Below are 23,400 nucleotides of genomic sequence, written 5' to 3' on the forward strand. Positions count from 1 at the left end.
TCACGTATTCTAACTTTATCATACATAAATAATTTACCCTTACCTTTTGGCTGCTTAAACCCAATATCAACAATATTACACCGGTAAATGAAATGTCTTATTTCAGTTTTTTAGTAGCAGTATTTCATTTATATATTGAATCATTCAAAAATTTACCTCGATCTCCTATTTCACAAAATGCTATTTGCTAAATGATGACGTCGATATGTCTTTAAGTTCTTTTAGAACACAAAGTGGAAGGTATAGAATATCATAACTTTTCTTAATTTGTTGAGTATAAGGGTCTTTTTTCAACCATTTTGTGACAAGTAAAACATTATGGTAACATTTAAGCTTGTCATTGGTCTGGTGTCACACACATGCGCAAGAGTTCTGACGTAGTCACATTTCTATAGCAACTTTGGTATAGCACTATATATTTGATAATGATAGGTTCTTTAAATGTAGCACGGCGATTTTAACTCCAGTACACAACTCCTAGATTTAAAAATGGTAAGCAAAATTGAATATATTGTTAATTTAAATATATTGATAACAATACGAATTCAATAAATATTTTTGATTCATTCATATTCATTTTCATCTATAGATATATTATACTTTTAGGATTTCAGGTGCGACAGAATTGATGATGAAGTTTTTCAGAGTGTCATTCGAAGAATACCGAGAAATATTCGAAGAAACATCCTTGTTGCAAAAGCATTAGCCGATATAAGAGACGACTTGCATCATACTTTACGTGGATGTGCTGACAATGTTACAGTTGAAGTCCATATGGATGATTACCTTTATGAACCAATCACACTTTGCTGTGGTTCTGGTAGCAACAAACTCATTATTTACATTGACGAGTGGGGAAACGTGCAGTATCAATGGGCCAAGAAAACTTGGTCGTTGCATTTCAACAATGCTTTCCAGACGGTAGATAGAATTGCAAGAAAGATTGTGAGCGGGTTTACATCATTCTTCGGATCGCTGTTTGCTTCAAACAACAGACTAGAGGGGACATCACGTGGATATCTGACATACTGACTGTGATCTGATGGACTTAGTATGAATAATAATCTAGTTAAAAGTTTTATTTAAAAGACACGTTATTGTCAGCAAAAAAGAATAAAGTTTTTTTTTGTATTAACTAGTGATTTATTTCTTATTAAGTAGAATGTAATAAGTCATGACAAAATATAAAAGTAGATTTAAAAGGATGGAGTCCTTTTGCAGGATATTTTTCTAAGCGAATCTTACTTTACCTTTTAATTCTAATGATATGTCAAATGTGTCAAAATGTATGTTTTGGCATAAAATTGATTATAAAATTTTCTGCAAAGCAAGCTAGTTTGTAGAAATTAGCGCTGACATTTTTCAAAGACAGAATTAAAATATAAATCACAACCAAGTCTTTTTGCGCCATTTTCATTCCATTAATTATGTAATATCTAACACTTTGTGAGAATGAATTAAGAATACTAGTATCACGGAGCTGTATGATGAAACCTCGCATTTTGCGATGAAAACCAAATATTCCCCGTCTCTAATAAATAAGAAAAACAGAAAAAGATTGATTCCACGATAAATATGTACTATTCGGAGAAGACAAAACATGTAACCTAAATGTTCTTTTTTTGTCTTGTAACTCAGATCATCATGGATTCTGCTTCTGATATACCAATGCTTATACTGGATTTCTAAACAAAATAAAAATCCTTACACACAAAGATAGATTGCGGATTCCAATAAATGTTCCACCAACCCTCTTTCTTTATTTCCACTAAAATATATTGAGCTCTAAAAAATTAAGAGTAGTGTATTAAGAGATGCTGTATCCAGAAATGGTTTTTATAATGGATTCTTAAAAACTCCAGGAATTTTAAGACAAATTGGAATCAAAGACTTTACCAAAACCGATAACACTAAACCGTTCGGTTTTTTTTTTTTCAACACTTAAAACAACAAATCCCTGTGATAAATAAAAGCTTTTCGACTCAATAGACAGCTGCTTTTCCAATAAAACAAAACTGAAAACTTGTGTATTTATATACCTTCTGACTTGTCATTGGTCATAAAAATATGATTTTGAGAAGCTGAAAATAGATGATGCTTAAGATTCTGATTTACAATATTATTGTAGTTTTTAGAGATCAAGTTTAAATGTGTCTGTTGGAATTCACATGGAAAGTAACTTCTCTCCGTTAATAGGAGACCTGTTTTTGTTTTCAAATGCAGGAGAATTTTTTAATGAACCTCAAACTAAAGGAAAAAATCTTTTTTACGGCCATTGATTCCATATACCCCTTTAACCTCGAAATAAGAATACTTCACACAGTCTGATACAGCTGTTGTATATTTGGATAAATTAAAGGGAAAAATCGTTAAAGGTAGCCCAACAAAAAATTCTGTGACAAACTTGATATATTTTACTTTCTATCGAAAAATTCCCTTATTTGCATAACAATAATACATTATAACTTGCAAAGATATGGAGTTTACATGTATATCTCCAAATATCTCCGAATTGATGTGCTAGACAAGAGGATATGCTACACGTGCGAACAATTTCTTAAACGACACAATCTATTTATATGTAATTTGATGTCACAAGGATTTAAACAGTCTCGTTTAATGTCAATATTTTGTCATTTTTTATAGTCAATACGATGATATTGTCAGCTAATACAATCTATCTTGGAGTCTACTTTTTTAAACAGAGGGATAGGCCATTTTTTCACGATGAATTATGGACTTTTTCGTTTATTCGGCCATGAGGAGGAATATTTGGCGGGTGTACTCACTTTTCCCAGGCACCTGATTCCACGTCTGATGTATTTAAGAGGTCCACAGTCACACTGCTCTTAATTATCTGTATTTTTTAATAAATCCTTGAGCTAGATAGCTTTTCGTTATTTCAATATTTTCCTAAGATGTTTTTTGTCATTAAAAATGTAGATTTTTTGATAGATATAATAAATGTTACATGTTTATTAGCAGTACACTTTTTAAGAAATGTATTTAAAGGCATGTTTTCCAAGTGCTAAAAGTTGTAATTATGAGTTTATGAAATGTGCGCCTATTTAATTTTCATGTCTACATATTAGAAATATTCAAGTAATACTAGTATTCTTAATGATCAATGCTCTTAAAACAAGAGAAAATTCTGATCCACAATTGTAAAACAGAACTATCTCTTGTTATAAAAGCATTGGTTATTTAGAGTACTAGTATTATATTACTGAGGTTTTGAAAAAGACATGTACCATTAATATTGAAATAATGATTTTGATCACTATTCAAAGTTTTCTCATTTCTAGAAATCATCTTTAGGTTTTTCCCTTGGTATGGGATCCTTTTGCACTTTTTCAATACCAAATTAATATAAATATAATGATTTATTTCTTAATTTATCAACAGTCAGTCCTATATGCTTTATTTGCTTTTTTCGAAACAAAATGACTACATAAAAACCTCTTTAAAAAATTAACAAGGTGGGAAATTACTGTAAAAACATTTTATTTTAATTTTACATATTCACGTAATCTATAGTAAGGCTCTGCAGAGGACGTATTAATCTAAACTTTAGGCCATTTTAGAAACACTACACCGCATAGTTTTTTAGTAACTATTATGACATTTCAATCAATAGTAAAACTATTATATCAAAATTCCTTTTCTTAGGAACAAAGTTTGTGCATCTGTTGGCATCGGAAAAGTTTAGAGTGATTGATAAAAAAAAGCTTGCATTCTTTAAGAACTTACAAGTTTCAATAAAAATGAGGGTTTCCTCAATCTCAAACAACATCGCCAATCAATTAATATTGCTAGATGACTCTAAAGGCATTTTCACCTTAAAATATGGTGAAATATTTAATATATACTTTTGCTGATATCAGACAGGAATAAATTTTGAAAAAAAATACTTACCTTCTTCTCGGTAATACCAACTCACTATTGCTTGTTAAATCTTAAGTGTTGAATATCTCGCTACATTTAATTCTCCTTTTTTTCCAATTCAGAACGAGGCTCTATTTAAATTGGACCAATCAGTCTAATAACTCAGTTTGCGCAAATTTTAGTTGGATTTGGTGTGTACGTGAACATGGTAGGTAAAAATATTAATTAAAGTTTTTGCATAAATCAATAAATTTTTTTCTATTAAAAGCAATAAATTTATTTTTTCATTCTAATTCATTTTAGGAAAGCGGAGAGTTAAATGATGAGGCTTTGAATAGAGCATTTGTAAGAGTAAAACAGAAGTTTAGGGATAACGAAGAACTCAGGGATTCCTTTTACGACGTTCGGGATGGAATCCATGAAGTTGTAGCAACTTGTGCCAACAACGTGAAGGTTGTAATTTACATCGATGAAGTTCTTGATGAACCCATCATTGTATGCGCAGGTAATCAAGAAAACAGGCTACGAATTACCATAAAAACAGAAGGACGAGTCACCTATAGTTGGACAAAAGAAACATGGGGAAAAGTTTTTCGCGATGCTTGGAACGGCGTGAAGTCTCTTACGAAGAAGATTATAGGATGCATTGTTTCGAAGGCAAGAACTATTTTGTCTCTAGCGAGGGAAGTACTGCCAGCAATCGGATTCTTTTGAGTCATATTTGCAGTCTGTAATGTATAACAATAATGAAATCATCAAGCAAATAAAACTCTTTGGAATGACAATCTGTATTGTGTTAATATTCTTTAGCGGACTTAATTTAGTTCTTTGAGATACTACTTTAATTTTAAAAATTTATTACGACAAAAAAATTCCCCACACTGCATTGTAAAAAAGTAAACTGAATAAAAAATTGGAAAAAACGCCTTTTTGTTTTTTAAAAGTCACTTATTGTTTAAAGCAAATGAAGATGTATTAAAATTAAAATCAACTTGCACTATTAAAAATTTTAGTTTTCAGCATCAAACAATACAAAGACTCTATTTACACTGATTGAATGCCCCCCCAAAAAGTGAATTTTTTTTTCAAATTAACGTATTTTACCTTTTATATTCAATTTCTGGGAATGGAAAATATATCCCTTGTTGTCAATAACTTATAAAAGCAGAGGTATTGTGAGCGATGAGCTCACTAAATGATACCCCCGCCTCCCATATGGTTATAACTGATGACAAAGTCCATGTTTTGCTGTGGCCGGGAAACCCAAAATATGTGTCGGATCAAAAAGTAAAATAGGAGGTGCACAATGGCAATATGTAATAAAGATTCTGTGAAAGTTTCATTAAATTTCACTCAGTGGTATATAAGAGGAGTTGCGGATAAGAGATGGGTACCCTAAAGCGTAACAGACGGACGGACGTACAGACGGACGGAGGACATACCGATTACAGTATACCCTTCCATTTTCAAGCGGGGGGGTATAACAAGCTATTTACAAAGAACTGATAACACAAGGATATCAACAGTGCCGTTTAAAGTTAACATTTAGCAAATTCCATGTTTGATACAATGGTTTTCTTAGCAAATACAAAATATCAATAAATCGAATGTTGACCAACGTTTTATTGTTTGTTATGCTGTGCATGTATTTAATGAGTAACTTCCATTTACATGAAGTTACTAAACTAAAATCAAACTTTCAATTTTTAAGCAGTACAAATTGTTGATGTAACTAGGACTTCAACATCCACGTTTAATGTCAGCTTAAGTCATGATAATAACCTTGCTTGCAAAAAGTATCATTTATAAGGAAATATTTTGTCGGACATGTTTCATAGCAGTTATTAGATTATTCTTCTTATAACTTTGATTACGGGTAATTCCGTAAGGAAACTTTACTGTAAGGAAAGCTATGTATCTAGAATCTTGGCATTATTAAATGACCTCAATTTTTTTATGTTTAGGTTACATAGGCGTCGGAAGCGCATTAAAAAAGGGGGACTAAACCACAAAAAAGGTAAGCCCCAATTTTCAATTAATTATGTTATGTCTATCTTAGCAAAAAAAAAAGGAGGGAGGGGGGGTTAGCCCCTTCCTGGTTCCGACACCTACGTGGTTAGACATTTAAAATCCAAATTTAGACTGGTATTGCCTGTCTCTAACGTACGAACTGCAATCGCAACTTCTCAGGCCTTTCCGACTAGCGGAAAAACGACCTCGAATGTATATAATAGACGCCATTACAACCCTTCCTTTTCACGATCAATGCATGGAGACCTTTTATCTGTGGAATATGGAGTTTAACTTTATTCAATGTAATGATATTACCTGAAACATACTATAGAAGGGACTTCTAACTCAGTCAATCCTATATTTGAATAAACAGGAAATGTATAAATTTTTAACATCCGGTGATGTTAATACATTCGTGGTTGTTTTTCCGACCTCTGACGGAAAGACACGAGATGATGCGATTGGTACGAACTGTATATCCCGCATATCAGACAGGAAATATCAATATAAATCCGGTGTAACGACGAAAAGTGACCCCCGTAGAATATTGACCGGGGGTCATCTTTCTACGTAGAAATTTGACCCCCTGGTCAATATTTTACGTAAAAAATGACCCACTTTTCCGTAGAAATTATGGCCTTGTGGTCGTTTTTCTCCGTGTGCATTGTAGAAAAATGACCCCGTAGAATAATGACCCCATGTCATTTTTTATGCAAAAACATTCGTTTTGGTAGGAATATTCTTGTCGTTTTGGTAGGAATATTCTTGTTAGGCGAATGTATACGGGTAATATCAAGCATCCTTATGCTTTGAAGTGTTAATTTCTGAAAGATTTTAAACTTAAATAACGAAATCAAAGCTTTACAAACCGTTTTATTCCCATTAAAGGAAAAAAAAGCTATTAAAATGTTCTAAGGCTATTAGAGCAAAGATACGCGCATTCATAGAATCGTTTATTACATTTTATACAGTAAGTTTCCACAGTTGTCATTTTAATCTTTAAAAAGGTCATTTCCTGGCTGGTGTCAGAATTTTTTTTAAAAAAAATTCCATAATTAATTAATCATAAATCTCTTTGATTTTACCCTGGATAGATAATTAGCAAAAATCAGAATAAAGTTTTATTTTTCAAAAGTTAAACGTTTTAGATCCTACTTTTAAAACTGGCGCCTCGGCTATGTTAAGGGAGGTCAGCGTTCACATTCCTGATACATTGTATTGGAAGTTTAATTGTGACGTCAAGAAAATTTAACAAGCCACAAAAATTAATAATTAATTAACGACAAAGTGATGCGTTCGTAACAACTTGAATTTATTTATTTTATCAATTATTTATAAAATCTTGTAAAATTGCAATACTTGATATCAATACAGTCAAGTAATAGAAGAAAGTCTTTCGTCAAATATGACGTCATCAGCCTTGACTTGACGCATCACAGGTGATCCAGAGGACTAGATCCACTGGTTTAATAATTACAAGAATGCTTAAATAAATAGGATATCATTGCTATTTTTTAACCTAATCATTAAATCTAAAAGAAAATTATTTATTAAATACAATTTGTATAGAATAGCAATTTATCTAGTAGCATTAGAGCTGCACAGAACAAGGAATGTAGAGAATATCGCTAAAACGATAAGCGTATTCGTGCATTTACATCAAAATTGCAAGGGCATAGACTATTTTGTTTGAGTATATATATGGAATATTTATTGTTTTATAGTGTATATTTAGAAAAGTGCTGGGAGCTGATCACAGTTTGCATAACATTATTTTTATTTGTAACAGAATTTAAGCGAAGTGGAAATTTTTAGCTATTATAAGCATTTTCGGTACTTCCCAACCAGCACAAATTAGCTCCCAGCACTTTTTGGGTAGAGAAAATAAACATCTTTAAATGCTTATCATTTTTTTTTCTTGAAAAACAAGCGCATGCCCTTGCACTATCCTCAATTCCTACATTCAGTCATCTTCGCTAGGCAAGGGTTTCCGATCCGATACCTACTCTACAACAGTTGTGGAGTAGGTATCGGATCGGAAACCCTTGCCTAGCGAAGATGACATTCAGCTGAACAATTCTATTTTCATATAAGTCACGTGACAAACAGCTGATACATGTGATATAACTGGTAATATGTACATGTTCGACCCAGTCCTATCCAATATGGATAGCTATTTTACATTTTCTCCAGGTATTCAGTTGCTTTGTTACAATTTTTAAAGAAGTAATTCATATTAAAACGGTGCTAATGTAACATTTTCCATATCAGTCCTTAACGTAGCTGAGGCGAAAAACGACGCTAGCTTAGAAAATTAGATCTTATAAAATATTTGGTTTTCAATGAATGAAGTTTCAAACTTCTCATAAAAAACAGGGATGATTTAATTTGTAAAAATAAGTACGAAATTAAATTGCCTCTGACCTATGATACAAGTGAAACAAAAAGTAGTTAGCTCAAAACCTGTAAAATGTCTTTTGTCGTTTGCTAGTATCAACAAAATCTTAACGAAATGGGGTTTGTAGCATAAAACATGATTAGCTAAATAAAGAAGTGCTCGTCTTTCCAAAAATTGCATGGCACATTTAGTATCGTTTTCCCCGTTCTACATGTACTTACATGTGATGATTTTAGAAGTTTTTTTTACCAATAGAAAAAAAAAACAAAACAAATGTTGGATTATGAAAAAGTTGTTAATTTACATATTATACTTATGCCCCCGTAAACGAAGTTTCGGAGGTATATAGTTTTTTACCTGTCCGTCCGTCTGTCTGTTTCTCTGTTTGTCCGCAAAAACTTGAACATTAGACTGGGTGGGACAATGGCTTTCATATTTCACAGGTTTATTTTTGTGACAAGACCTTTTTTGTGACCTTTCGACCTTGACCTTGGCGTTTGACACACTTTTACACAAAAATTCCAAACTTTTACTTTTGCATTAAGTTTTGGACAGTATATGTTATAACTTTAGATATCGAAGTAATGGCATGATAGACATTAGAATTCATTTGTATTTGCAAAAAAAAATTTCAAAGTTTATGGTTACAGAAACATATCATGCCATTTTCGGAACAAAACCTTTGAATGAAAAAAATAAAATCATAATATGTATGCTCCTCAATAAATAAAATATTCATTGGGATTCTGCAAGCAAAAAAATAAATCCATACCAGAAACATTGATTGTGATGCTACTATTAAGATATGCAATCAAATATATGTTGGAAAAGATTAAACTACATAAAAAAAAAACCCTACTTACATTTGAAAGTATGAAAAAATATCAGGAGACATAGATATAAGATTTTATTGCATAAAAAAGTAGGGGATCAAATTTCTATGGGGGTCATTTTTCAACGTGTGTGGAGTTGTAGAATTACTGGTCTGGAATGTTTTTCTACAGTCGAAAAATGACCCTACTTGTCGTAGAATATTGACCAGGAGTCATTTTCTACGTAGAAAAATGACTCTCTGGTCAATATTCTACGGGGGTCACTTTTCGTCGTTACACCGGATCATATCTATTCTGTATGACAAAACGATATTGCTATCGAACGGTCTATATCCACAGTAGTTTTCCCAGAATGAATATGTGGAGATAAAGAACAGTATTCGAGCTTAAAAGTCCATTAAACAATTACAAAATAGATGCGGATCAAACAGGACTTCCAAAACTTAGTTGCTAGTGCTCGAGATCTCGATTTAGCAATTAAAAATTTGATGGGAATTTGGTGATAGAGAAATTGAAGTGTGGAGAATTTCATCCACATAGAACCAAAAAGGACGTTCTTTGCACGTGTACCTTTGAAATAAAAATAAATTAAAATAAGTTGCTGCAATGTACATGTATAAACCTTGATTAAACATAAATTTTATTGAGAAAATAAAACTAAATTAAAAAAAAAAAAAGAATTGAAATTGAGAAAGACGAACTCCACCTGACCTTATTCGTCTTTTTTGTGTTAAAAATACTACATTAAAGTCAGGTGCAAAACATATAGCCATTAACAATGATCTCCTAAATACCGATACTTATAAAAATTTGAATTACCAACAGAAAAATCTAATGCCTACCCTTAAACCCTCTTAAAGGTGCATGGACACAGATTTGAAGTTAATATTTTCTGTATAATATCACGACTATATATATATATATATATATATATATATATATATATATATATATATATATATATATATATATATATATAAAGCACTACAAATGACCAACGACACGAACAATAAAAATTGTCAAATTTTCGGGACGCCCTGTCCCTTCCTCAGGACAAAGAAAAAAAGTTAAAAAGTCATAAGAACAAAGGAAAAAGAGAACAAAAACAACTAGCACTACTTCTATACGTCCGGTCTATTTCATAGCGGTCCGGATTTCTTTCTTTAATAGTGTTCTTAAAATTTTCCAATTCAAAATGTAACTAAGTATGTAAATATATAGTGTTTAGTAGTTTATTAGTAGTGCTAGTTGTTTTTGTTCTCTTTTTCCTTTGTTCTTATGACTTTTTAATTTTTTTCTTTGTCCTGAGGAAGGGACAGGGCGTCCCGAAAATTTGACAATTTTTATTGTTCATGTCGTTGGTCATTTGTCGTGCTTTATATAAATTTCCATCCGTGACCTTGTATCTACTTGGTAGATCCAACATTTAGGATATACAGTGTTGTTATATATATATATATATATATATATATATATATATATATATATATATATATATATATATATATATATATATATATATATATATATATATATATATATATATATATATATATATATATATATATATATATATATATATATATATATAGATAGATAGATAGCATTTCACACAAAAATATATATTAAAAGTCATTAAAACTTTTTTGGATGGGTTTAATTGACACATCCTTGCACTCTCACAAATTTTACTTTTATTCTTAATACTTAGGAAAACTGGCAATCTTGTTGTGTATTACTGAAAAATATTAAAACTTTAATCCAGAAAATTCAGAGTAGAAATGTTCGAAAACAAAACATACACACAGTATATTGTCAGTCCCTGAAAATTAATATTTGTAAAAGTGCAAGGATGTGTCAATCAAGCCCGTCTAAAAATTTGAAGTTTTAATAACTTTTAGATGAAATAAGATTATCAATATATTTTTGTGAAATACTATTAAATATATAAGTCGTAATATTATACAGAAAATATTAACTTCAAATCTGTGTCCATGCACCTTTAATATTGTTCTCTCAATGATTTTAACAATAACATACTGTTACATGGATTTGTAAAATAAATGCTATTTTAATGTAGTCTTTTAAGACCAAGATTTCAAAGAGTCTCTAAGACAATTTGGCCATCTGGTATCCGACTTTTTATATATTACGAAGCAGAGTATATTAAAAATCTTTGAATGTAAGATTATATTACCAAATTAACATAAAAATTAACTAAAATGAATATGGGCTAATCTGATTTTTAAATTTTTTTTCTTAATTTACTTTAGTCCCTTATTATTAATTTAACTTACATTTGAATATTTCTTCAAGTCTGATTGTGTAAAAATTATAACTAATTTCATTGTTCTGTAGTAATTCTGAAAAGCAGAAAAGAAGATATTTTTTACACCTGTGGCAACGCACTTTGAAAAAATTAAGCACTTTGACAATTTTTTCAAAGTGCGTTAAAATTGGGACAAAATCAACGCACTTTGAATTTTTTTTCAAAGTGCGTTAAATTCGGAACCGACTCAGCGCAATTTGAAATATTTTTCAAAGTGCGTAAAGAGTTTACATCTACATATTTTGCCACTGAGACACTTAACGCACTTTATAAAAAAAAAAATATGCATAAAACAAAAATTCTGGACTTAGATTTTAGTAATGGAAAGCATCGATTTGTTATTTATCTTTCGAAAAACTTATTAATTGATTTACTCTCGTCGAGAAGAGGAGAAGACAAGTAGAAGGTCTCTCAGCCCAACTCTTTATATTTCCAGGCCAATACATAGGTGTTGGTGGCAATTTAAACGGGGAAAGTGAAGAAATAAACCCCAAAAAAGGTAAGCCGCATTTCCAATGTTTATATGATGTATATCTTTACAAAAAACTGGAGGCAAAGCCCCCCTCCCCTTGCCCTTCGCTCGGTTTCGATGCCTATGCTATACCCATACATGTACATGTATATACATGTATATGTCTTTACATAACTGGTTTGACGTTGAAAATTAACTAAAAACAGATGAAAACTAGAAATTTTTAAGTACAGTAAAACCTATGAGAGAGAAAGAATTTTCGTAGTATTGAAAAATCAAATCGCCCCTTTTTTTCTTAAGAAAAATGCGATGCTTTAAGACGTTCACTTCTACCCCCCCCCCCCTCTTCCCACATCTACCGAACTTATTACAGATTTGAATTTTTAAAAACAAACGAAATTCTGACATTAAACAATCATCTCTCCATTTTTGTCCTCAAGTGACCTTATCACCAAAAAGTTATCAATTATTTATCATACTGAAAATTTGTAAGAATATTGATCAAGCTATACACATTTTTTTAAAGTGCGTTAATATGGTCGATATTAACGCACTTTGAAAAGAAATTTTCATTGTTCAAAGTACGTTAGATTGGTCCCAAATTTATAATTTTCAAAGTGCGTAATTTTTCAAAGTGTGTTGAAACATACCACCATGTGTGCCATGCCATCAAAAATATTGAATCTGCTACATTCAAATTTAGTTTACCCTTTCTATTTAAAGTTATAGAGTTGTGACTAGGAAAGAAAAATATGATCTTTTATATCTCTTACTTCAAAATATATATGATGTAAGCAAATATATTCTAATATGAAACCAAACAAGAATCCGTACTTAAGAATTTAAAATAGGGTGTGCAAAATCATCTTCTATTTTTTGTACCTTTCTATACTTTATTCCTATGTTCAGTATATGAAAATAAAACATTAAAGTACTATAGTAACTTTCAAAACAATATCTGAAACATGTGTCTTTGAACAGATTTTTAAAACGAAAACAAAATAGAATCACTTGTGTGGCGACAAAGTGTCTTTATATTTGAGAAAGAGTTTGTTTTTATTGTTAGTCTTCAAAAAGATAAATTGATTACATGTATCGATATCAGTGCGTTTCATCTTTAAATAGTTTAAAATTTTGCAAGTCACGAGCACAACTAATAAGAGCTATTAAATATAATTTGTACAGTACTAATTGTATACTTTTCTCTCAGCTATTTGTCAGCTAAGATTTTTATCACACTGGTAAGTAAATCAATCCCCCCCGTTGGTATAACTAATATAGGAACTACTCAATCACTGACAAAAATACATCAATATATTCAACATTTCTTTATTCACATCACAATAAAAGAATGAATGAGAGGGAGATTTTGTACACAGATTATTTTTCTGAAATTTATGACCCTGTGAATTTCTTTTTTAAAAAACTGTCCAGTTTTAGCTGTAGTTCAGTTACACGAATGTTGTTCATAAAATTCTGACTACTCGGTTACCGACAGCATCAAAACAATTGAAAATTGCGGTCATTTTTGATTAGCTGTTACATACGAAAGGGGAAGGCTCGACTGTGAAATTTTTTTAAACAACTTATCAAGCTGTCGAAACTGAAAAATTGAGAAATTATAAGGCTAAATGTAGCAAATAACGTTAGTGCATTGTCACAATTGCATTTAATTGTGTTAGGTTAACGAAATGACCTTTACCAATCTAGTAAATGGATGACCTTTGCCAATCAAGAAAAACAATACTTTACAACAATAATAATTTATTTACAAATGTACAAAAATTCAAAATGAACTCGGGCTCCAGTGTAGCGCATAGGTGAACATCAGACATCAGTACCACGTGTCCCCGAATTCGAAGAACCATATCCTTGGTATTCCCCAACGTGTTGGCCGGGAGTACATATCATCACCGGAAGTAGTCGTCATCAGACTCGGAAAGTTCCCTCATAATGTAGTATAACATCAGGGTAGGCTATGTATACCGATAAAAAGGTTACTGGATTGTAGTGACCTCACACCCTTACACATGCAAAGACAAAAGGCCCAGGTTTGAAACAGCCCACACTGGATTCAAACGTCCACTAAGGTTTCAAATGGTCCACACAGGTACCAGTAACACTAAAGTAATGCATCCCAATTTCACACAGCATGGGAGCCACCCAATCCACTAAGTATGGTTCCTTATCTTACACCGTCCACACAGTTTGGTGTCCAGAACTAATCTGACAAACCTGACCAAAACCCCAGAGGCCTGTTCAGCAGAGCGAACGTTCGCGAGCGCTCGCCAAAATTCCTTATACCTCCAATGGTAATTTTGGCGAGCGCTCGCGAAAGTTCGCTCTGCTGAACAGGCCTCTGGATAAGTGACTATAAATATCAATAAACTTGACAAACAGGTTTTTCAACTGATGCCGCAGCTCTGTATACTACAATTCAGTGACCATCTATGCGTGCTAGTAAAACATTCCAATATGTATGGAAGCGCATTTGGAGCAATATCAACAATATTGTGACATGCATGGACCCCCCTTTGTTTTTTTGACCAATTACAAGACCCCGATTTTTACAAAAATGTTACGTTCCATCAATAAAAATTAAATCATTTTGACTTGGTTTTTCATAAGAAATATTTTGATATACAACAGATTTATATAGAACCATTTATTTTCACAAAAACGTCATTGTCCACAAACTTTTTGGACAACCCTCGTAATTTGATAATTTTTAATAGCTTAAATAAAATAAGAGGTTTACATGCTCTGCTAGAAAGGTGCTACTTTATGCTTCTTGGGAACTGCTCGTATTTGTGCAGAGAAACCCTGAATAGCAAATAAGTGGTGTGAATCAGATGTGGATACTCAAAAATTCCAAAGAACTTTTAGACAATTTGAAATAACAAGATTTTACCAAATTCAACAGCTTAAAAATTTGCGACTTTTCAACTTTATATACAACCATTCCCCACGATAAATTAAAGTCCAGGCTTTTTGATATCATTGACAGGTGCTTTTTCAATAAAAATGGAACTCGTAAATTCACTTACCTGTTCATAGGTCGTTTACAAAATTATCTTGTTAAAACGCATTCTGATTGCACAAACAAGTACTCAGAATTGACATCAAAGAGGTACTTGAATTTCTGATTGATAATATCCATGTGGTTTTTGGAAATCAGGTATTCCAACAATCGATTGGAATTCCCATGGGTACAAATTGCGCTCCGTTATTAGCAGACCTATTTTTATATTCATATGAAGCAGAATTTGTGCAAAATCTTATGCGTGAAAAGAAGAAATACTTGCTATGGCCTTCAACTCGACATTTAGATATATCGACGATGTATTGTCAATTAACAATAGTAATTTCTATTCCTACGTCTGCACGATATATCCTGGTGAGTTTGAGATAAAAGATACCACAGAGTCTGACACATCTGTTTCGTACTTGGATATTTTACTTGAAAAAGACGTTAATGGTAATCTAACAACCAAGCTATATGATAAACGTGATGACTTTAACTTTTCTATTTTCAACTTCCCTTACTTATGCAGCAATATACCTTCATCACCTGCATACGGAGTATATATATCTCAGTTGATTCGTTACGCAAGAGCATGCTCTACGTATGAACATTTCTAAAAGTTAATGAAACAAGAATATCAGCAGCATTGTTTGAAGTCATCATTTCGTAAGTTCTATGGTCGATACAATGACCTTGTCAGCAAATACAATTTATTATTGAGTCAAATGCTGACTGACGTTTTTCATATAATTGTTAGTCCATTATTTATACACTGAATTGACGACGGATTTTCCCGTCATTTCTTGATCATGACAAGGAGCATACGGCGGGTGTGACCGGTCAGCAGAGGATGCTTACTCCTCCATGGCATCTGATCCCACCTCTGATGTTTCGGAGGTCCGTGTTTGCTCTGCTCCTATTTTGTATTGTTTTATGGACTTTGAGGTTGAATATTGTTCGTTATTCCACAACCTCCTTCCTTTCTCAACTCATGCCAGAATTGACCAACAGCAAATTTTAGAATAAACATGACACAAATAATTAATATTCCTTACTTCAGTTTTATCTGCTTATTGTATGCCCTTGCACTAATGAGTTTTATCAGGAATACACTTATCGTATTAGCGATTTTCTCCAGTGCAGCTTCATAGATAAATTTGTTGTATAAACAATTGTGTTATGAATTGTCTGTTTTCAGTTAAATTGTTAATTTATACATTGAAGACAATTTTGTATTTTTTGAAAGCATTTTTGTAATCATTAAAACATTGGATTAAATCTGCTGAGTACTACATTAAGTCAAGACGAAATCATACATGTATATCACATACGTGAAAACATGCGTGACACAACACATAGTGACGTTACCTATTTTCGATAGTATCCTAATTTCGATAGGCTAATGCTTTTAACAATAAATCAGAAACTTTCGGAATTCTATTCCCAAAATTATCATCAGATGTCAAAAAGTGTATTAAAGCCAAAAAGATCGAAAATTATGCCATTTAGAGAGGTAAGATTCTATTTTTCTCTTTATCTATTCAAATCACCCCCTAAAATTTCTCATAAGCTCTGTGTTATGGCCTAAAAATAGATAAGCCTCACTTTGGGTAAACTTCCGCTTAAAAAAATAAAGTATGGAAGCCTGTTACAGGTATTTTATTTTAAATTTTGAGATATTTCAATGTTTTAAGTATTGTATCTGTTGCTTTATTGTTCGTTTCTTTAAAGATATTTTCTATCAAAAGGAGAAATTACAAGAATTATTTTAGGCAAAAGGCTGTGGATAATGCTTTCCAAGAAGACAATGGCTCCTGGCTTGAAATTTCAATTTTATAAAATTTCAACCAAAAAAAAAATAAAAATTTTAATGTTATAATTAATCATATTTTATTTGTTGTTAAGATTACAGTTGAAAACAGGACAAAAAAATCCAATACTATAAAAAAGGACAAAGAACAAATAAAAGAAAACAAAAACCCACACAAAATAACATAATTCTATGTTTTTATGACAATAACTGTGCGCCATACTTGCTATCGAAAATAGGTGACGTCATTTAAAACAACTCGGATTATGGCGGATCCAAAGAAATTTGAAACAGTACTGAAACTCTTGATTTCAAAAACAAATAAATGTCTGAACATATTAATGTATTGTTGACTAATAATACATAAGTAATTGAGGTAAGAAAAACATAGATGCCTAGATTAATTTTTTGGCTCAAGTTTTACTCTATCGAAAACCGGTAACGCCAGGACATATGTTTCAATATACTCGGCAACATTGTAATCTTTTGTTGAGATTTGAATCCTTCAATAAATAATGGATAAGATAAACCCATGCAAACTTTTATCTAATATGCATTATAATCCGATGTTATTTATTTTCGTGACTTATTCAGTTCTGAATTTCGTCACAATGCTACATGCTATCTAATGCAATATGAATGTAATGTATCTGTTTAACTGAAATAGAAAGTAAACTAAATTATTTCATGAAATGTGAATATCACGAATATTATCTAAAAATAATAGGTTATTCAAACAGTAAAAATCAGGAGCAACGCAAACATTTAAAGACTTCAAAACATCAGAATTGAGATCACGTACCATGGAGGAGTGAGCATTCCCTGTATATCGCGTTTTTATGTTCAGGAAATCGGGAAAAAGTCGTCAACTATTCAGTCTTGTAAAAAAATGATTTCAACATTGATATAAAAAGTTAGTCTGCATTCAACTTAATAATGAATGTCTGTACTTGCTGTCAAGGTCATTATATCGACCATAGATCTTGCGAAATAATTACTTAAAAGAGATTGTTAAAAAAGCTTGTTTTGCCAAAATTGACCTCCTTTTAGACATTGTTCATACGTAGAACATGTTCTTACATATATAATCAAAAAGGAGAAACAAGCTAATTTAGAGAATCTGCCCCCTCCCCCTCCCCCAATGTACGACCCTGAACCTTGACCTTTTGACCTCTTAACAAATAGAAATCTTTCTTAGGTCAAAGGGAGTAGAGTTGTTATGTAAAATTTCACTGCAAAAGCTCGAAAACCCAAGATATTTCGCGGATACAAAAGTATTACAGACATACAGAAATATAGACAGATAAAAAAGGTTGACGTCAGAAAAAGTGAAGATCACTATTTACTATAAAGTTTTGTTGTTAAATAACCACATTCTTTTTCTAGTAAAATATATTCGTTTTTAAAACAGATGTGTGGAAATCTGTGGTATCTTTATTGCATATTAAAATGTCATTTGCATGGATGTAACTATTCTTAATTTACAATGCCTCGTCGATATATACGAGGGTTGTTTGGAAAGTTTGTGGACAATGTCAATCTTCGTCTCACTTTCTTCAAGATATTTCAAGTGAGCATATTATGATACGTAAAAATATTTATTTTGTTGACGTGTGAAGTTTCATTTAAAAAGTAATTTTAAAAGTCAACATGTCTTGTGTCCACGGAGCAAACTCAACAACACTGTAACGTCAAAAACATTTCGCAATGAAGTTCTAAAAAATAATCTGTCCGTTTATTTTTAACACTACAGCACAATATAAATGTACTCAAAAATATGTTTCTGTATCATTTTGAAATTTATTTTAGTTATTTATTTATTTTATTATTTCAGTACTAAAGCTTTGTTTATGTAAATTATTTTTTACTGTGTGACTGTGCTTTCACAAGATCGGGAATTTCACCATGACTAATGTTTTTGAAAGTTTATGATAACCTTTTTTTTTTTTTTACAGATAATACATAATATCACAGATTGTCTTGTATGATATAAAGCAAATATGGCATATGCAATATATACATACGAGCATGACTCAGCTTTTTTTAAACATACACCGATTTATTTCGTTTTCTCTAAAATTTTGAGAGTTTTATGGAGTTTCCGGGGTCTGTAACATAAAGTTGCATTCTTAGATGGTGCTCCGTGACGTTCATTTTTTCCCTTTTCGATAAGTACTGACTTTCCTCAGAAGTTGACTTTTTTTCAAAGAAGCATAATATTAATTCATAATTTAGAATACGAAACGATGTAACAATTCTTAACATGGACGTCTAGAATTTTTTTTTCAGTTGTGCGCAATTTTGAAAAGGATATGATTACAGACATTAATTAGTGTATAAACAACGAAATTTTGACCCGATTTTTTGTCATTTTCAAATTCTAATAAGTTTGAAATAAATCAAGATATTTTAAAATTTCTTAGAACATTTCATACCAATTTATTTTTCAAACATTGGTACCAATTTTGCATACGAAATGACGTTTAGTAAAAAAGTTAAGACAGTACCTGTCCACCAACTTTTCAAACAACCCTCGTTCATTAATGTCGTGTTGAAGGCCACAGTGTTTTCTTATTTTCAAAAGTCAATGATAAAAACCTGCTTTATATGAATATGTAAACGTTTGTGAATAAATTCTGCTTATTTTAAATACAAAATATAGCTTAAAACAGGGCAAAATTGGAACTCTTTCAGATTGTCGTGATCTTAAAAACTCTTTAAATATTGTAAATCAAAACTATAGCATCATTTAATTACCAATTTAAGGGTATTCATATGCGAAGAATAATATTTTTGGGAGAACAGAAGAATCTTGTAAATGACCAGACTGAAAAAGCTTAGATGTTAAATTATTTCATTTGTCTTTGATTCTTGCTTTAAAGGGGCATGGACACAGTTTCAACTGAATTTTTTTACCGATTTTAATTTTTACAATTCCTAACTAAGGCAATTCTAAAAATCAGAAAAAAATTGGAACATCATTTGTTGATTTACAAAGGAGATACAAGAGTAAGAATTCTTCATAATATAAACAAGGCCCGTGTCTTGTTTTTGTTTACATTAAGAAAATATCATGTTTATAACAAAACAAGGTTCAGCAAATCATCAGAAAATGTCTAATTGTATTTAGAAATAACTTCTGTATTGAAAAAAAATCTGTTTTGACGAACACATATCAGCATGTTTAACCTATGTAAACAACATGACTCGGGCCTTGTTTACATAACAAAGGTTTGGAGCTCTAAATCTGATTTGTAACTCGACAACTGAAATTCAAAAATTTGCTGATCATTAGAAATACCTTATTTAAGTATTTGTAAACATAAAAAATGGTATAAAATTTTATGGCTGAAACTGTGTCCAGGCCCTTTTAAAAAAAAAACCCACATGCTTATATATTTTTTTCAGTTTAATATAGACTGGACAAAACTTAAGACAACCACATGATGTCTGAGAATCAATGATATTTTTCCAAAGCAGATTTCACATACGTTCATTCTGTGTTGTCACCATAATTAAACTAAGCTTGAAAACATCACTTAATTTAGAAAAAATAGTCATTCATTCGATAGATAACTGCAAAGGAAAAACCAAACATACTAATTCGCAGTTCTCGATGGTGATTTAATTAGCATGAAAGAAATAAAGGACAGTCAGGGAAACGTCATGATGTTTTAACAGTACTAATAATTAACACTTCAAACAAAATGACCAATTACTCTCACGATCTCAATCCAAAAAGCATAATTACATCCAAGTCAGCCTGGATATGTAAAAACGTTGATTTATCAACGTTTGCAAAGATTTCTTTCTTCAAAAATAATTTTTAACAAAATTAGTTTCATATTTATATACACATGTATTTTATTTTTTCCGACTAACTGATTACAAATTTTCTAACCGATTGCCATCGTTCCGACCGAGTAATCGGTTAACCGATGTATAAAATACTAGTATACGAAGGTTGTTCGAAAAGTTCGTGGACTGGTGCGATAAAATTAATACTGTGTGGTCTATGCTTACAAAATTTTTAAGGAACATAAAACAACAAAAGTTAAAGAAATTTTGAAATTTTAGTTTGTTACCTTGAATAATTATCAAATCATCCTAAACTAAAAAGGACATAATATGATCACCCGTCGCTGTCGCCATTTAGCTTCCTTTCGTCATTGTCTCTCAAGGTTCGCATTTTCTACCTCATACACTTATCTTCATGAGACTTCTTAGAGTTAATTAAAGATTTAAACCGTTCTTGTTTCTTTGACTGTACAATGTCATAAACAGCTGATTTCAATGCATATAATATTATAAATAGATCTCTGGTGAAAGATCCTGACTTCACTATAACAGCATATTTGCTTTTCGGACTTCAACATTTATTACACATGATCAACTTTTCGACGTGACAAACTTTGAACACCCATACTATAAATTGATATTAACTTTAACATCTCTCGTCTCTCTATTCCTTTTTTGGCATTTAAAAACGATTACTCTGAATGCATTTTCTTTTTAGTAGCCAATTTCACTATTTTCTAGATCCACGTATGCAAGTTTTTCCAGGGGGTGACACTTTATAGAATATTGGAAAAAGAAATCCATCCCCTTTCTGATGTCATTACAAGCCCTTAATTGTTTGGACATTTCATATAAAATTTATGATAAAATTTTAAAGAACTTACAGAATGGGGTAAAAATTTTAAATTTTACAGTACAATTGTGTCATAGTCTACATGAGTGAAATAACGGGATTTTTGGATAAGAAATGCCCATATAAAAAGTTTTTTCTCAGTCACACTTAGGTAGAAAAAACGTAATCTTAAATTCGAGGTTGCGCCAAATGGATATACCATTGCTTTCAAAACCATCAAAAATTTATTAAAAGAATAAAACTAACAATATATTTTTTTCAAATAAATAATAAATAATAAAGATGTATCTGCTAATTAAACGTCGAAAAATGCATTGATCTATCTTAAGCGGTGTTAATTTTATGGCACAATTATATGATTGATTATTGATTCAAATTAAATGAAGTATTGCGTACCGACAAGTTATAAAGGAAAGATTTGAAGGCAACCTGCCGTGCACATCATCTATATGAAATACCAATACCGATTTAAAGTACGCTTAAGCCAAAAAACTTAAAACCATGATTTATAGCTTTTTGATAACAAAGAAAAATTCTGCTCTCAAAACACACAGAAAAACAAATCCTTGTCATTCTTTCTAAATTACCTGCAAGATGTTCAAATGACTGTAAATTGCAGAAAACGATATGTACTCCTCTAGATCTAGAGTATCAGGTGGTATTGAAAAAAAAAGAAGACGAAAACCCTGTTACTTCCAGTTTATTGATCCCATGTCGTAAGGATGAGTCCCTTTTTCGCAAATCTGTATTTAAGGTCAAGATCTAGTAAATAACTTGAGACTTATTTTTTGGTGCTAGATCCATTATGACGTCATAATCAATTTCAAAAACGGCTTTAGCAGAATTATGTAGAAAATAGGATATTTTCATCTCATTCAATTTAAAATCATATGAAAAGTAAACCGGATACCTATATTAAATTTGATATTGATTTAAAGAAGAGGCCATGAGCATCCTAATTGCCGTTTTCTGAGAGACTGTAGGCAATCTGGATACATTTCCTTTGCCAAATACGAAAAAAACTCCCATATTCATGACTAGTTTTCTTAATTTTTCATTGAAAATGACAGTTTAAAATACAGTTTTTCATCTTGTTTACCTTCAAATTATGCCCCGAAACACCTTATTTGACAAAGCTAAAGTTGTAAAGCATCAATAAAGGAATTTATTTCTGAAGTTTGATAAATCTGTAGGCACCTTTCATTTACTAGATCTTGACCTTAAGGGAGCTCTAAACACTAAGAAAAAGTTCTTTTTGGACTTGGAAAAAAACATATCATATAAAGATATGCATATTGAGACTATTTAATTTATTTTCAACATAGGATATCTGCCTTAATTCTACAGGAAAAATGTTCAAAGACAATGGACTAATGTGTGAACAGAAACACCGTTGTTAACTGACATTGGAAAAATCAATGGAAATAATGAATTAACTGTAAATAACCACTTTTTTCTAACTCACTTCTAAGGGTAGATCACCCGAACAGCATAAAACTACCCTACAATTAGAACCATTGAGTGTGCAGTGTTTCCTTAAATTACAGTGTACATACTGGATGATGCATTAGAACTTTATTAATTGATTTTATCTGAACATGCTTAATTGAACAAAATATTTATAATGACATATTACACATGTTCTTGAAATATAATTCGCTTTCTTTTTAAATATTTCACACAGTAACATGTAAATAAATCACATTTTACTAGATCCCATTCCAAAATTTCTAACAATTTTTTCTATATGCCTAAACCAAAGATTGATTTTTTATCTTCTTCATTCTATTTGTTCGGTTTGACTTATCTTAAGGCGTGTGGTCTGTTCTCCCATTTTGACTTGAATCATCTCTTTGAATGGATTTTTGAATATGAGTAGTGTTTGTTATCTCCATGCACCCAGACAAATTATTTATCGTACTACATCTGTGATTTTAAAATGTATCAATATCCGAAAGCCAAATTGACTTTGAAAAGCCGATTC

At 31.3% G+C, this 23,400-nt stretch overlaps 2 protein-coding genes across 2 annotated transcripts; both read left to right on the forward strand.

Annotated features, from left to right (window-relative positions):
• Positions 1-455: 455 nt before the first annotated feature.
• Positions 456-1,032, forward strand: LOC134258700 (uncharacterized). The gene is made up of 2 exons (XM_062741239.1): positions 456-492; positions 607-1,032. Exons 1-2 carry the CDS (start codon positions 490-492, stop codon positions 1,030-1,032), a joined length of 429 nt encoding a protein of 142 aa, XP_062597223.1. The 5' UTR covers positions 456-489.
• Positions 1,033-4,064: 3,032 nt separating this feature from the next.
• LOC134258702 (uncharacterized) lies at positions 4,065-4,622 on the forward strand. The gene is made up of 2 exons (XM_062741240.1): positions 4,065-4,093; positions 4,189-4,622. The coding sequence occupies exons 1-2, from the start codon at positions 4,091-4,093 to the stop codon at positions 4,597-4,599; spliced, it is 414 nt and encodes a 137-aa protein (XP_062597224.1). The 5' UTR covers positions 4,065-4,090; the 3' UTR covers positions 4,600-4,622.
• The last annotated feature ends 18,778 nt before the right edge of the window (positions 4,623-23,400 follow it).

This window comes from Saccostrea cucullata, unplaced genomic scaffold, assembly GCF_032062105.1.
Source record: "Saccostrea cucullata isolate Sc308-1 unplaced genomic scaffold, CSIRO_AGI_Scuc_v1 ctg27, whole genome shotgun sequence".
NCBI lineage: Eukaryota > Metazoa > Mollusca > Bivalvia > Ostreida > Ostreidae > Saccostrea > Saccostrea cuccullata.